This window comes from Emys orbicularis, chromosome 1, assembly GCF_028017835.1.
Source record: "Emys orbicularis isolate rEmyOrb1 chromosome 1, rEmyOrb1.hap1, whole genome shotgun sequence".
Taxonomy (NCBI): Eukaryota; Metazoa; Chordata; order Testudines; family Emydidae; genus Emys; species Emys orbicularis.
In genome coordinates, this window is record NC_088683.1 from 146918169 (window position 1) to 146932569 (window position 14401).

A 14401-nucleotide genomic window follows, 5' to 3' on the forward strand; every position below is an offset into this window, starting at 1 on the left:
CACTCCCTCCTCTGGCAGGGACAGGGCCTGGGGTAAATCAGCCCCACTCTGGAGCATGTCTGTCTTCCCTCTTCAGGATTTGTTTCTCAGAGCCTTCCCGGTAGGTCTCGGGGCAGGCCTGAAGGGTGCTCCTCTGCCAAACAAAGGGAAACAAGTCTATAATGCACCAAAATAAAAGGGGAATGACTTTCCCTGGCCCCCTCACTGGGGCAGGTGTTGTCCTGTCGCTGGCCCCGAGGTGTGAGTCCTTCCCCTAACCAGGCACTGGGTTTGGGTGTCTCTTGTATGGGGAGGAGCACAGTCTCTCACACTAGAGAAGCCTATCTCCTGCTGTCACCAGCCTTGCAGCAGTTTGTCCTCCTCTGCCCCAACCAGGAGAGAGGTTTTAACAGGTTTCAGGCAGCCCTTAATTGGACTCAGGTATCCTTAATCGACCTAAAATAACCCCTTCACAGCTTGTAGGAAAAAGGGCCTTTAGCATTGTAGGCTAACATACCTGTTTTACCAGACCCTCCTGCAGCCGTCCGGCCTGACTTTGTCACATATCCCTCCGCTCCTCAACCCGCTCAACACCATGGGGCTGGGCTATTTGGGATGAGAAACAATGAACCCTTGATAGACCATCAGCATTGCCATGCTTGATCCCTGCCCTGTGTTTCATTCGGAAGTGGAAGGGCTGCAACGACAGGAACCATCTTGTTATCCTTGCAGTTTGTTCCTTGTTCTGGTGCATCCATTTTAGGGGAAATGGTCAGTAACAAGGGTAAATCTCTGTCCAAGTAGGTAGTAGCGTAGGTTTCCATGGTCCACTTTACAGCAAGGCATTCCTTCTCTACCATGACATACCTTTGTTCTCTGGGCAGGAGTTTCCTATGGAGGAACAGGACTGGATGTTCTTCCTCTCCTAGCATTTGAGAAAGTATGGCTCCCAGTCTGACCTTGGAGGCCTCTGTTTGTAGTACAAACTCCTTCTCAAAGTCTGGCATTACTAGTACTGGATTATTACAGAGGGTGATCCTCAGATCTGTAAACACTTCTTCAGCCGCGCTTTAACCATTTAACTATGTCTGGGCCTCAGGCTTTTATCAGGTCTGTCAACGGGTATGCTCTGATAGTAAAGTGGGGACTGAATCACCTGAGTACCCTACTATTCCCAGAAATGCTCTGACCTGTTTCTTCTGGATTGGTCGGGCTAACTTTGTATTGCTTCTAACTTATTCAGTTGGGCTTCACTACACCCCTTCCGACAATGTAACCGAGGAATTTGGCTTTGGCTAGCCCTATTGCACATTTGGAGGGATTTGCAGTGAGACCCACATCCCTCAGGGTATCCAATACACCTTTTCTAGGTGCGTCCCCCAGTCTGGGCTATGTATGACCACATCATCGAGGTAAGCAACCGCATACTTGGCATGTGGACATAACAGCTTATCCATGAGCTGCTGGAAGGTTGCTGGAGCCCCATTTAATCGAAAAGGGAGGACAGTATATTGGTACAATCCTTCTGGTGTAGAAAATACAGGCTTCTCCTTGGCTTCCTTGGCCAGATGGATTTGCCAATAACCTCTGGTCAAGTCGAGGGTGAACAGGAATCGTGCTTTGCCCAACTGGTTGATTACCTCGTGTATCCGAGGTATGGGATAGGCATCGAACTGGGACACCTCATTTAATTTCCAGAAGTCATTGCAGAATCTCATGGTGCCATCTGGATTAGGTACCAGAATGATCGGACTGGACCACTGACTATGGGATTCCTCAATGACTCCTAACTCCAGCATCCTTTTAACTTTGGTCCTAATCTCCTCTTTTCGCCTCTGGGATCCGGTGTGGCTTAATACTCATCTTTACTCCACGGGGTCCGTGATGATATGATGATGGGCTTCAGTGGTTCTGCCTGGATTCTCCGAGAACACATCGTGGTTTCGCTCAATCATATTGGTGACTTCTGCCTGTTGTTCAGGGGCCAATTCAGGGGATATTCTCACTGCCCCTGTGGTTTATTTTCTTGGGGTGGCATCTCTAGGGTGACCACATAAGCTCCTATGTCCTGCCAGGGTTTCAACAGGTTGACATGGTACATCTGCTCCGGCTTCCAGTGATCAGGCTGTCGAATCTTATAGTCGACCTGCCCAACGGCCTCTATTACTTCATATGGCCCCTACCATCTGGCCAGGAGCTTGCTTTCAGCTGTGGGCACCAGCACCATTACCCGAACACCTGTCTGGAACTTCCGAACCTTCGCTCTGCGATTGTAATAGGTCTGTTGGGCCTCTTGTGCTTTCTCCATGTGTTCCTGCACTATGGAGGTGACACGGCTATCCTGTCCCACATCTGCATCACATGTTCAATGATGTTTCTCCCCTGGTTAGGCTGTTCTTCCCAGTCATCCTTGGCAATGTCCAGTATGCCGCGGGGATGGTGCCCGTATAGCAGCTCAAAGGGGGAGAACCCCATGGACGTTTGGGGAACTTTCCTTATGGCAAACATCAGATAAGGTAGCAAAGTATCCCAATTTTTCCCATCCGGCTCACCACTTTCCTTATCATGTTCTTCAGTGTCCTATTAAAGCGTTCGACGAGGCCGGCCGTCTGTGGACGGCAGAATGACATTTGTAGGGCCCATATGTGGAGCATCGCACACAAGTCCTTCATCAGTTTTGACATGAAGGGGAATCCTTGATCCGTTAAGATCTCTTTGGGTATCCCTACCCTAGAGAAAATTTTAATTAATTCCTTTGCTGTTGTCTTGGACATTGTGTTATGTAGGGGTATGGCTTCTGGGTATCGGGTGGTGTATTCAAGAACAATGAGCACACACTGATGGCCTCGGGCTGACTTCTCCAGTGGGCCTATCAGGTCCATGGCTAGCCTCTCAAATGGGACTTCAATAATTGGCAGAGGTTCTAGCGGGGCCCTTAAGGGTGGTCATGGGCCATATAATTGGCATTCTGGGCAGGGGCGCAATATCGTCGGACCTCCATATAAACTCCTGACCAAAAGAACCTTCATAGGATTCAGTTGAGGGTTTAATCTATCCCTAGATGTCCTCCAAACAAATGGCTATGAGTTAGGTCCAACACTGCTCTCTGGTGTCTTTGAGGCACCAGGAGCTGCTCCACTTCTTCCTCTTGCATTTGGAGTACTCTATATAACAGGTCCCTTCTTATCACAAAGTATGGCCCTGGGCCTTTGTGTTTCCCCTCCACTGGAACCCCATTCACCTCAACTACCTCCCTTCTAATATTGTCATACAGCGGATCATTGGCTTGGTCTTGCCCAAAATTTCTAAATGAGGGCCCAATATGCTCAAAATCAAGGGGACCTGTTTCTGTTTCCCCTCCAGGATTGGCCTCAGCAGAACTGGGTCCAGCTTCTGGCTCGTCAACAACCTGAGTTGCCCCCCTGCCAGCTGGACAAGATCGCCTCTCTACAAGCGCAATCCTGTTCCCAACTTTTTGTCTGCCCTCCTTTATCGCCTAGTTTTCTGGGGCTTCCCAGTTGCAGAGAACAAGTCCTGGGCAAATTCAGAGAAAAATGGGAGAGGGCTACCTACTGGGGCCACAGTATCACTCCTGGGGTCACTACCCTCCTCGGACTCACCCACCGGAAGTAGATTCCTGAACCCTGGGAAGTCTCGTCCTATGAGGACCGGATATGGGAGTTAAGGGACCACCCCTTCCGTCACCCTTGTGGTACTCCCCTGAACTTCAATTTGGACAGGGATGGTTGGATAGTAGTTGACAGTGCCATGTACACAGGTTATCCCTGTGTGTTTGGCCTAAGACAGCTGGTCCTGTCCCACTAGTTTCCCTGAGACCAGCGTGACGGCACTCCCGGAATCCACCAATGGAACGGTCTCTATGCCATTCATCTTAACTGGCCACGTGTACCTATGTGGGGTCATCACAACCCCCACAAGGTTGATTAAGCCACATGGGCCCGCATGATCACCCAGATTGATTGCATGGGCTCCTCAGTGTAAGGACATAGGGCTGTGATATGCCCTTGTTCTCCGCAAGCATAACACTTATATCCCGCTTGGGATATCCCCCTATTCTTTGGGCTATCGGGTCTTACCCCACGACCCTCTCTCCCCAGTCCCCTAAATCCCTTTGCAGACTCTGGCCGCTCTTCAGCATCCTTTCTCCCTAACAAAGTTCTGCCTGACCCTTCGGGAGTCTGGTCTTTCAGGGCGGGGACTGATCTCTTGATTCGGCACATTTCTTCCCCAGTAGTCTGAGAAAGTTCCTTGGCCATTAGCTGTCTCTCTACGAGGGCAACTAAATCGTCATAAGAGGAAGGGTCATTTTGGCTAACCCATCCTCATAGGTCTGGTGGTAATCCTCTCATGAACCTGTGCAGCACTATGATTTCTATAATCTTCTCCATGCTGTGGATCTCGGGGCGCAGCCACTTCCGCGTTAGATGGATCAGATCGAACAGTTGTGACCTCGGCACTTTTCTGTCCTGGTACCTCCACTCATGGAACTTCTGGGCCCTTATAGCTGTCGTCACCCCGGATCTCGCCAGGATCTCTGCCTTCAACTGGGGTAATCTGTGGCTGCTTCTACTGCCATGTCATAGTAGGCCTTCTGGCCTTCCCCACACAGGAAAGGGGCAAGGATGCTGGCCCACTGGTCTCAGGGCCAGGCCTCATGTAGGGCCGTTCTCTCAAAGGTGAGAAGGTACGCCTCCACATCATCTTCCACCGTCATCTTTTGCAGGCAACTGCTGGCCCTTAGGGGTCATGTCCCATTAAGACCATGTGTCAGAGCGGTCAGGGCCTTCAGCTGGCTCATGACCTCCTGCAGGGTGGCTCGATCCTGGGCTGCCTGGCTTATCAGCAGCTGATTTGTCATACCGACTCCTGTTGGATGGTCATCTGGACCCTGGTAGCCTCTTGTTGTTATGCTGTGGCCTGCATCAGTGCCCTCACTATGTCATCCATTTTGGGGCGGGGGGTGATTTACCTTGCCCTGGGATGGTTCTCAGCGCCAATGCAATCCCACTCCTGACACCACATGTGGCAAGGCACCCCTTCTGCCTTGCCGGACTTAGCACTCCCTCCTCTGGCAGGGACAGGGCCTGGGGTAAATCAACCCCACTCTGGAGCGTGTCGGTCTTCCCTCTTCAGGATTTGTTTCTCAGAGCCTTCCCGGTAGGTCTTGGGGCAGGCTTGAAGAGTGCTCCTCTGCCAAACAAAGGGAAACAAGTCGACAACGCACCGAAGCAAAAGGGGAATACCTTTCCTTGGCCCCCTCACTGGGGGTGTCCTGTCGCTGGCCCCAGGGTGTCAAGAATTATGTGGACAAGTTGGAGAAAGTCCAGAGAAGAGCAACAAAAATGATTAAAGGTCTAGAAAACACGACCTATGAGCGAAGATTGAAAAAAATTGGTTTGTTTAGTCTAGAAAAGAGAACACTGAGGGGGGACATGATAACAGTTCTCAAGTACAGAAAAGGTTGTTACAAGGAGGGGGAAGAAAAATTATTTTCCTTAACCTCTGAGGACAGGACAAGAAGCAATGGGCTTAAATTGCAGCAAGGGAGGTTTAAGTTGAACATTAGGAAAAACTTCCTAACTGTCAGGGTGGTTAAATGCTGGAATAAATTGTCCAGACAGGTTGTACAATCTCCATCATTGGTGATTTTTAAGAGCAGGTTAGACAAACACCTGTCAGGGATGGTCTAGATAATACTTAGTCCTGCCATGGGTGGACTGGACTAGATAACCTCTCAAGGTCCCTTCCAGTCCTATGATTCTGTGATTATGGGAATGTCTTCACTGCAGAGTTAGCCCGAGCTCTGAGTTTGGTGTTGCACCCCCTACGCCATCCGCACACAAAACCCTCTCACCCAAGTCTACTGTTGCTTTAAACCCAGGCTATCTGACCTATCTGGGGCTATAGGCTAATATTACTCAGGCTAGTAACCTACCTATGCTGTAGTGAGGACACAGGTTAAACCAATCCAGTGCTGATAGTCCTCCAATGCCTTCCTACAATTCCCTCTGTGTGCCCAGAAAGGACAGACAAGTTCTTCCACAATTCACTGGGAAACAGTCATAGAGTGGTTCAGCTCACTGCAGTGCAAAGAACCCTGGGATGTGCCCCTGGCAGTCCTAGTGATGCAGGTGGGTGGGTGAAGAACCACTGAGCACACAGTAATGCTGTAGGGCTTTGCAGTATGACCACCCACACCTGGGTTAATGCTGCACTGAAAACACACCCTAAGAGGGTTACATGAAGGTTAACAAAGAGTAAACACTCAAACATCAATAACCAACACCAAACTGTCAAGAAAACAGAGGAATCAGAAACAATACAGCATTGTATGATGGAACAGGAAGATATAAGGAGCTCAGGCTGTGGACTGAATCTTCCTGTTACTCTGCTGCCAGGAATGTTGAAATTCTGTGTCTGCTGCAAACTGACTCCACAAAGTAATTCTGAGCCTCTGGGTCAGTAAAAACTCCACGCTTCCTGCCATCCCCTTTCCAAAGTTTGACAGGGAAAAGAACTGAACGTCAGCTGCTGCCTCTTGGCCTTGCACTACGTAACAGCAAAAACTCCCAACAGGGGTAATTTCCACAAATATTTCCATAAATATTTTCAGGGAAATGGGGTGTGCTTTTATGCAACATTGGGGCCATTCAACTTCAAAAAAGACTTTGCACTAAAAACACAAACGTGTGTATTTTTGTAATTTTTTAAATGTGAAAATAACCCTTTTGCCAAGAAATTTGTGTAAAGTGAAATTTTGAGGATGAGCTGCTTGATCTGTTTCTGAAACAGAACAATCCTGCATTGGCTGAAGGGAGGCAGACAGGTCTTCTGCAGCTTTATTTATTGGCACTAGAGCTGGTCAGGAATAAAACCAATCCAATGTGGCTCCAAGTGGATGATGTTTAATCCCATTGTTGTGATAACTCTGGAGCACAGGAATCACAAACATCAAACAACTATTTTCCAGTGTTGCCTCTTGTTTTTGTGTGGTGAGGTGGGGAGAGCTGGGCTTTGTGTCCTCTTTCAAAACAAAAGGAGGGGATTCCAGTTAAAGAGCAGGGACCCTATTTTCCTCTTGCAGGATCTGAGTAACTTCCATTGAAATTACTTGTATCCTGACTGGGGAAAAACTGAGATCCAGGAGTGCTAGCAAATACCTAGGGACTTGGTGGAAGCACATTGTTTGAGTAATGGATAAAGCCTTGAAGAATAGACTGCAGCAGACATTCAGCATTGGCTACAACAGGGAGAGCAGTGATGAGCTGCCAAAATCTTAACAACCGGTTCCCTCCTCACCCCACGAGAGGGTCGTGGCCCGCCCCCACCCCCCGGGACTCCTGCCCCATCCAACCCCCCGCATTCCTTGACGCCCCCTTCCCTGCCACCCCCCGGGACCCCTGGGCTAGGTGTGAGTGAGCTAGATCTTTTTCTAGCTCTGGTTTCCCTATTCTTCAGTCTCATCATCATCATATTCAAAAGTCAAGATGGTGGTGAAGCGAGGGAGACGTGCTCTACTCTGTTCACTTTCTATTCCAGGAATGTGCACACAGATTTCAGCAAGGATCAAGCATCAAAATATGTATGTAAAGTTAATCCACTGCAAACAGCTTGTCAACCTGGTAGGTGAATTCCTCCAGAATCAAGGGGGGAAAAAACTCAAGCCTTAAACTAGTTTAACACGCTCGTTCTGCTCTGGGTCATTTCCTGCTTCCCTGTGCCAAGCATCAGTGTTAGAAGCAAGCCAAGTCACTGAAGACATTTTGCATGGATGATTAGAAAATTGCAACAAGTGCTGCAATTTGGAGGACAGGGAGCTGGAGTGGATTGTGATAGGTTCTGGGGATGGTCTTGGAAAAAGTGGGATGGACTAGGATCCCCACCCCTTGCTGGGCTTATAAAGCCATCAGTAACTCAGGTGAGAGAAACGGAGTCGGGGAGGAGTTGAGGAACAGGCTCTTTCATTGTGCAACTCTGAGCAAGGAATGTCCAAGGGCTATTAAAATCTCAGACAACGTGCTGTCCCTTGGGTGATTATATCTCTGCATTTCCCATGTCTCCGTGGACAAAGATGCTGCTGAAATTTTTTCTGAGTGCCCTTGTCAGTCACCTAACAGCTGCATATGCTCCTGAACTGTAAGAAATACCACGTTCTTTACTAATGATATGTGTTTGCTGTGAATCATTCATTTATTGAAGGGTTTGGTGACACAGAAAATACTGCTGCTGCTGCTGCCACCTTTTATATCTGGAGGCCTAGGCTGAATTCTAACTTAGATGGGATGATTTAGCTTGGGTTGGTCCTGCTTTGTGTAGGGGGTTGGACTAGATGACCTCCTGAAGTCTCTTCCAACCCTAATCTTCTATGATTCTATGAAATGGGTTGATTGCTTCTCATCTGAGCACAAAACAGACTTTTTACACCTTGCTAAACTACCACAAAATGTAACATGTCTGAGCGTATATGCGTAGGAAAGGGAACAGTAATAGCAAGGTGTGGTGTGATAGGTATGGGCTTCCAGGATTCATAACATGGGGGGCTGCAGAGCATGATTGAGGGGCATCGGCAGAGCTGTGTGGGAAGCCCAGGAATAGCAAAGCGGATGCGAGGGATTGTTGGCAATTAGCAGAGCTGTCTGGGGTCCTATGTTAGATCTGAACCTATAATGAAAAAGTCCTTTACTTCTCCATAACCATTGTCTGACCTCGCCCAAACAGGTTGTTCCTTCCTATCTGCCCCCTTGTCTCTTGAATGAATTTGTGTTATTTGATTTCCATAGACAGTACATCCTGATGGTGCCATCAGTGCTGCAGAGCAGCTCTCCGGATCAGGCCTGCCTGCAGCTCCACAACCTCAATGAATCGGTGTCTGTGAGTGTCGTCCTGGAGTACAGCGGTTCCAACACCACTATTTTTGAGCAGCCTGTGAGAGGAAATTACTTCTTCCAGTGCATCAGATTCATGGTACAGACTTTAATTTACATTTCAATAAAGAAAAAAAAAGTAATAATGGAAAATGTGTATGATCAAACAAGTGATCTTACAGAATTAGCGATGGGAGAGGAAAGGGTAAAGTAGAGGAGGGAGACTAAGGGAGAAATAAGAGCTGGAAGGAATGAGAAATGGAGGGGAGGAGGAGGCAGGGGAGAGCTGCACTGTGAGAGAAGAGAGGGATATGGGAAGACAGAATCAGTATAGATCTGAGAAAGAGACAGAGCTGGCAGTGGAACTGAGGTGTGGGGTGCATCTATAGTACACTTCATGCTGCAGGTAAACTGCTCCTGGAGAGAATGGTCTAAGCTGAACATTCTCCCCTTATATTTTGCATTCCTCCCAGGCTCCTCGTGCCACCTTTTCCCCCTTGGCTTTCATCACTTTCTCTGCCAAAGGGGCCACAGTCAGGCTGACAGAGCGGAGGTCGGTGGCGATTCAGAATGTGGACAGCGTTGTCTTTGTCCAGACAGACAAACCCATCTACAAGCCGGGACAGACAGGTGAATGTGGATACTGCTTTACTTAATGTCATTTCCTCTGGGAACCAATATCCTGAGCTAGAGTGAGAGAGAGAACTGCTCTGCAAAATGCAAGTCACAGCAGACAATGTTGTAGATTTGGGCTGACTACTCAGCACCTTAAAGTAAAATCAGTGCTAATGTCTGCAGTGGAGCTGAGGAAGCCACCCTCAGACACAGGAGAGCACCTGGTGCGTGACTGTCAAAATCCCAGCTCACTCCCCAGTCTTTATTCACTCTCTTTCCAGTCACTCCCTTTGTCCCTTGCTCTCACTGCTGCTGCCTTGTTATGGCTCCCAGGCACTCGTAGCCACGAATAGATGCTTAGAGCACTGCCCAATGGCTTTCTAGCTATAGTTCCACATCTGTGGCCATGACTGGGCTTTCCAGCTTCAAGTACATGGTGAGCACCCAGTAGGAGAGGCCGTGAGGGAAGGTCCTCACACAGAATTACCTGCTGTGCAGACACTGGGGAATCACTTCTGAATCGGGCAAACTTCTCTAATCAGAGATGACTGCTTCTTAATAACACTTGCACTTTTATGTGCTCAAAGCCCTGTGCAGAGATTAACTAGATTAATGCTGACATACCTCTACGGGGGGAGGTGGGCACATTTTACAGTGGAGAAATGGAGATAAAAAAGGGGATTTGCCTAAAGCCACACAGGGAGTCAGTAACAGAACTCAGGCTATCTGACTACCAACCCACTCCCTTTCCTTTAGTGGGCTAGACAAACCTCTGAAGAAAAGCATTCCCTGCTGTTAGGCCAGTTCAGGGAATTCAGTCCCATGGAAAGTTATACCATGGAAAGTCTCTCAAATGAAAGGATGGAGCCGGAACCCTCTTCACTGTGGGCACAGATCCTAGCTGTGATTTACCTGTTCCTTTTTCAAGAGGGGAGTGCTGGAAAACCAGCTGAAGTGGGGGTATGGACCAAACTGGAGCTCAGAAGATCGAGGAGAGCTAATGTTGATCTCTTGCCCATGTCTTTTCAGTGCTGTTTCGAGTTGTCGCTCTCGATACCCATTTTAGGCCTGTTCAGGAGACGGTGAGTGTGGCCAGAGACCGGAATTATCCAGGCGCCCCACCTGGATGGTAAATTGGTGGGTGTTACCCCATCAGCCCCAGTCCAACCTTTAAATATGCACTTGTTGGACAGAATTGGAGCTGAATTTCTGCAGAAACTGAAGGAGAAATATTAATTTGGCTGCTGCATGTAAGGGCAGGACTTTGTATGTGCAGTGTTAAGGTTCCAGTTCACACAGAGCAGCACTAGCATGTAGACCGCTGTGCACCTGGCACAAGAGCCCTCCTGCTACTGCTGGGCAAGGAGCTTCAAGGAGAGTCTGTGCCAGGTGATCTTTACTGCTCCAACAAGCAATTTCACTTGGCCCACTCCTACTGTTCCCATTTAGCATGTGCCGCCCATGGCGACAGGCTCACTAGCCATCTGCAAGGAGAGAGAATCTAGACACTGCCACCAACAGACTATCTGTCTTGGGGATATTATACTTATTGCAACACGTGGAGGGGTCCTGGCTGGCTTCTTGACTGTGGAGAATAGGCTTCCTGCACCTTATTCTCATCCCTTACCTGTGCAGGAGAGAGCAGGATTTTGCCCTGTTGAAAGGTGCTAGATAATCTGAGAGTGTGGATGGATGAGACAGAGGAGGCCTGATTCTGATCTTAGGTACAGCATTGTAACAGTAACTGTACTCCTGGTTTGCACCAGTACAAGTGAGATCAGAATCTGTTCCAGGCAGGGGCGGCTCCAGGCACCAGCCCACCAAGCACATGCCTGGGGCGGCAAGCCACGGGGGACAGCCTGCCAGTCGCTGTGGGGGCAGCAGTCAGGGAGCCTTCGGCGGCCTGCCTGCGGGAGGTCTGCCAGTCCCACGGCTTTGGCAGCAATTCGGTGGCGGGTACGCCAAAGCCACGGGACTGGCAGACCTCTCACAGGCGCGCCGCCGAAAGCCGCCTGACTGCCGTGCTTGGGGCAGCAAAATACATAGAGCCGCCCCTGGTTCCATGGTGTCTTATGCCCTCATCTCCTCTTCCTTTTTATATGTTATCTTCAGCATTTAGGGCCAAACCTTGTGGTTCTTACTCAGATAAAATTCCTACTGAACTCAGTGAAAATCTTGCTTGAATATTCACTGTAGATTTGGGCCCTTAATATCTAAAATTGTTTTTAAAATTGTTATTCATTCAGTGCTGAAACAACTATTATTGTTTCCTCAAACACTTACAGTCTCTTTCCCTGGTCTCTTTTTCAGTATCCCTTGATCACCATTCAGGTAAGAGACTTGCTTTTTAAAATGTGTCACCTATAAACGTGAAATCCTGAGTGTGTGTGTGAGCTATACTTAACTAGTCACCTTCTGCTCTCAGATCCACTGGTAGAAATGCACCGTATTTCTATGGAATCCAGTGGAGCAAGTCCAGCTTTACAAGCAGAGTTTAGCCCAATAGTAGTTAAAATTGTCCTGTTCATATGGTATTTCTATTTCCTCTCCTTCCTATCAAGAGTTCCAATTGCTTTGGTTTATAATTTGCATAACTTGCCCCTGCTAAAGCAAGGAACAATTGTAGATAATGGATGCAATTACTAGCTGCTTTGGACCATGAAGTGTTTTAGAAATTATATGGCATGTTGTGCTTTTGTTAATAAGTGAGAAAGTTTCAGTTCCCTTCCAAGCATGCATGCCTGCAAGATTTCACTTGTACTGTGAAGTCCAGCCAATACCACTGTATTGGTGCATACAGTGAAATTTTAAACATTACACAGTTTGACATTTTTCACTAACAAGCACAAGGCAATTGCTAGAAAGTCTTTTTTTTTAACCAATGTAGAATGAGAGAGAACAAAAGGCTATGGGAGCCCAAATAACTGTGTGGGGGGTGGGGTTGTAGAGTGTCTCTTCCCTCCTTCCAGTTGGGGAAAACTGGGACAATGGAGGGGCAGGATGTGGGGAAGGGTTTGTGTGTGGGATGAGATAGGGAAGAAAGATCCCCCTTTCTTCACCCTTTCCCACCCCTTCTTCATAACAGCATGGAAAGCTGGAACCTTCTGCAGTATAGGGCACGGTGGGAGAATGTAGGGTTTATCTATTGGTGAAACGGGATAGCAATTCTTCCCTAATTCACAGGGATGTGTTGGTTAACAGGGTGCAAGCAAACAATATGCAGTTTAATACAACCTAATGAAAGTGTATACATCTAGGAACAAAGACTGTAGGACATATATACACAGTGGGGGATTCTATCCTGGTAAGCAGTGATTCTGAAAAAGATTTAGGACTTGTGGTATATAATCAACTGAACATGACCTCCCTGTGCAATGCTGTGGCCAGAAGAGCTAATAAGATCCTTGGATGTATAAACAGGGGAATCTTGAGTAGGAGTAGAGAGGTTATTTTACCTCTGTATTTGGCATTGGTGAGACCATTGCTGGAATACTGTGTCCAGTTCTGGTGCTCACAATTCAAGGAGGATGTTGATAAATTGGGGAGGGTTCAGAGAAGAGCCACAAGAATGACTAAATGAGCTCTCTGAGGCTATCCATCTATTTAGCTTCACAAAGAGAAGGTTAAGGGGTGACTTCATTACAGTCTATAAGTATCTACATGGGAAATAGATATTTAATAATGAGCCCTTCAATCTAGCAGAGAAAAGTATCCAGCGGGTGGAAGTTGAAGCTAGACAAATTCAGACTAGAAATAAGGTGTAAATTTATAATGGTGAGAGTGAGTAATTATTGGAACAATTTACAAAGTCTCGTGGTGGATTGTCCATCACTGACAATTGTTAAATCAAGATTGGATCTTTGTCTAAAAAATATGCTCTAGGAATAATTTTGGGGAAAATGTATGGCCTGTGTTACACAGAAGTCAGGCTAGATGATCACAGTGGTCCCTTCTGGCCTTGAAATCTATAAATCTATGAAATGGGGGGAAGTGTGGGGAAAGTCAGGCTAAATTCAACATGCACCAAATTTGTAAGGTGGAAAGAGCTAGAAGACTTAGGGCTGGTCTACACTACCGCTTAAGTCGATGTAACTTATGTCACTCAGTGGGGTGAAAAAAGACAGCCCCCCACCCCCCCCCAGCGACATAGGTTATATTGACCTAAGTGCTGTCCACACTGGTGCTGTCTCAGCAGGAGATGTTCTCCCACTGACATAGCTTCTGCCTCTCGCAGAAGTGGAGTAATGATGCTGCCAGGAGAGCGCGTTCCTGTTGACATAGAGTATCTTCACCAGGCATGCTACAGCAGTGCATCTGCAGCACTGCAGCTGTGCTGATGTAGCATTGTAGTGTAGACTTGCCCTCTGATATTTACTATAGACAGCATTGATTAGTGTCATATAGGTATGACAACAACTTACTTCATGTCTTTGATTCCTGTTGCAAGTGCTAATAGCAAAACATTAAGTTCTGTGTCAGCAGGAGACAGGCTACCCATTCTGGGAAATGTCAGCTAGATGGAGGCTCAATAACGCACCAGGCTTCCTTTAAGAAAAAGAAACTAGCTGTGTCTGTGCCTATCTTCCTGCTCCCTCTGTCCCCTAGGATCCTCAGGGCAATCGGATCTTCCAGTGGCTGAATGTGACATCTCAGGTGGCCATCGTCCAGCTCACGTTCCAGTTAATCAAAGAGCCAATGCTGGGCAACTACCAAATCAATGTGGAAAAGAAATCGGGATCTAGCACTCGTCACTCATTCTCTGTGGAGGAATATGGTTAACACCTGCTGTTGCTATTATTTGCACTAGGAAAAAATAGTTGGAGTAGGGCCCAATCTGTCATAGTTAGACCCAAATTGCAACACCCCACCCCCAAAAGTGTGCATTGCTATCTATGTGTCTCCTGACCCCATTGTGAATGGAC

The 14401-nt window shown here is 47.7% G+C and overlaps 1 protein-coding gene across 1 annotated transcript in view; it reads left to right on the forward strand.

Annotated features, from left to right (window-relative positions):
* The first annotated feature begins 8071 nt into the window (after positions 1–8071).
* LOC135872960 (ovostatin-like) overlaps positions 8072–14401 on the forward strand; it is a 52778-nt gene continuing 46448 nt past the window's right edge. The window contains exons 1-6 of the mRNA XM_065397418.1: positions 8072–8136; positions 8781–8964; positions 9338–9494; positions 10509–10561; positions 11790–11810; positions 14085–14253. Of these exons, the coding sequence (XP_065253490.1) occupies positions 8072–8136; positions 8781–8964; positions 9338–9494; positions 10509–10561; positions 11790–11810; positions 14085–14253 (649 nt within the window). The remainder of the gene's footprint in view (positions 8137–8780; positions 8965–9337; positions 9495–10508; positions 10562–11789; positions 11811–14084; positions 14254–14401) is intronic.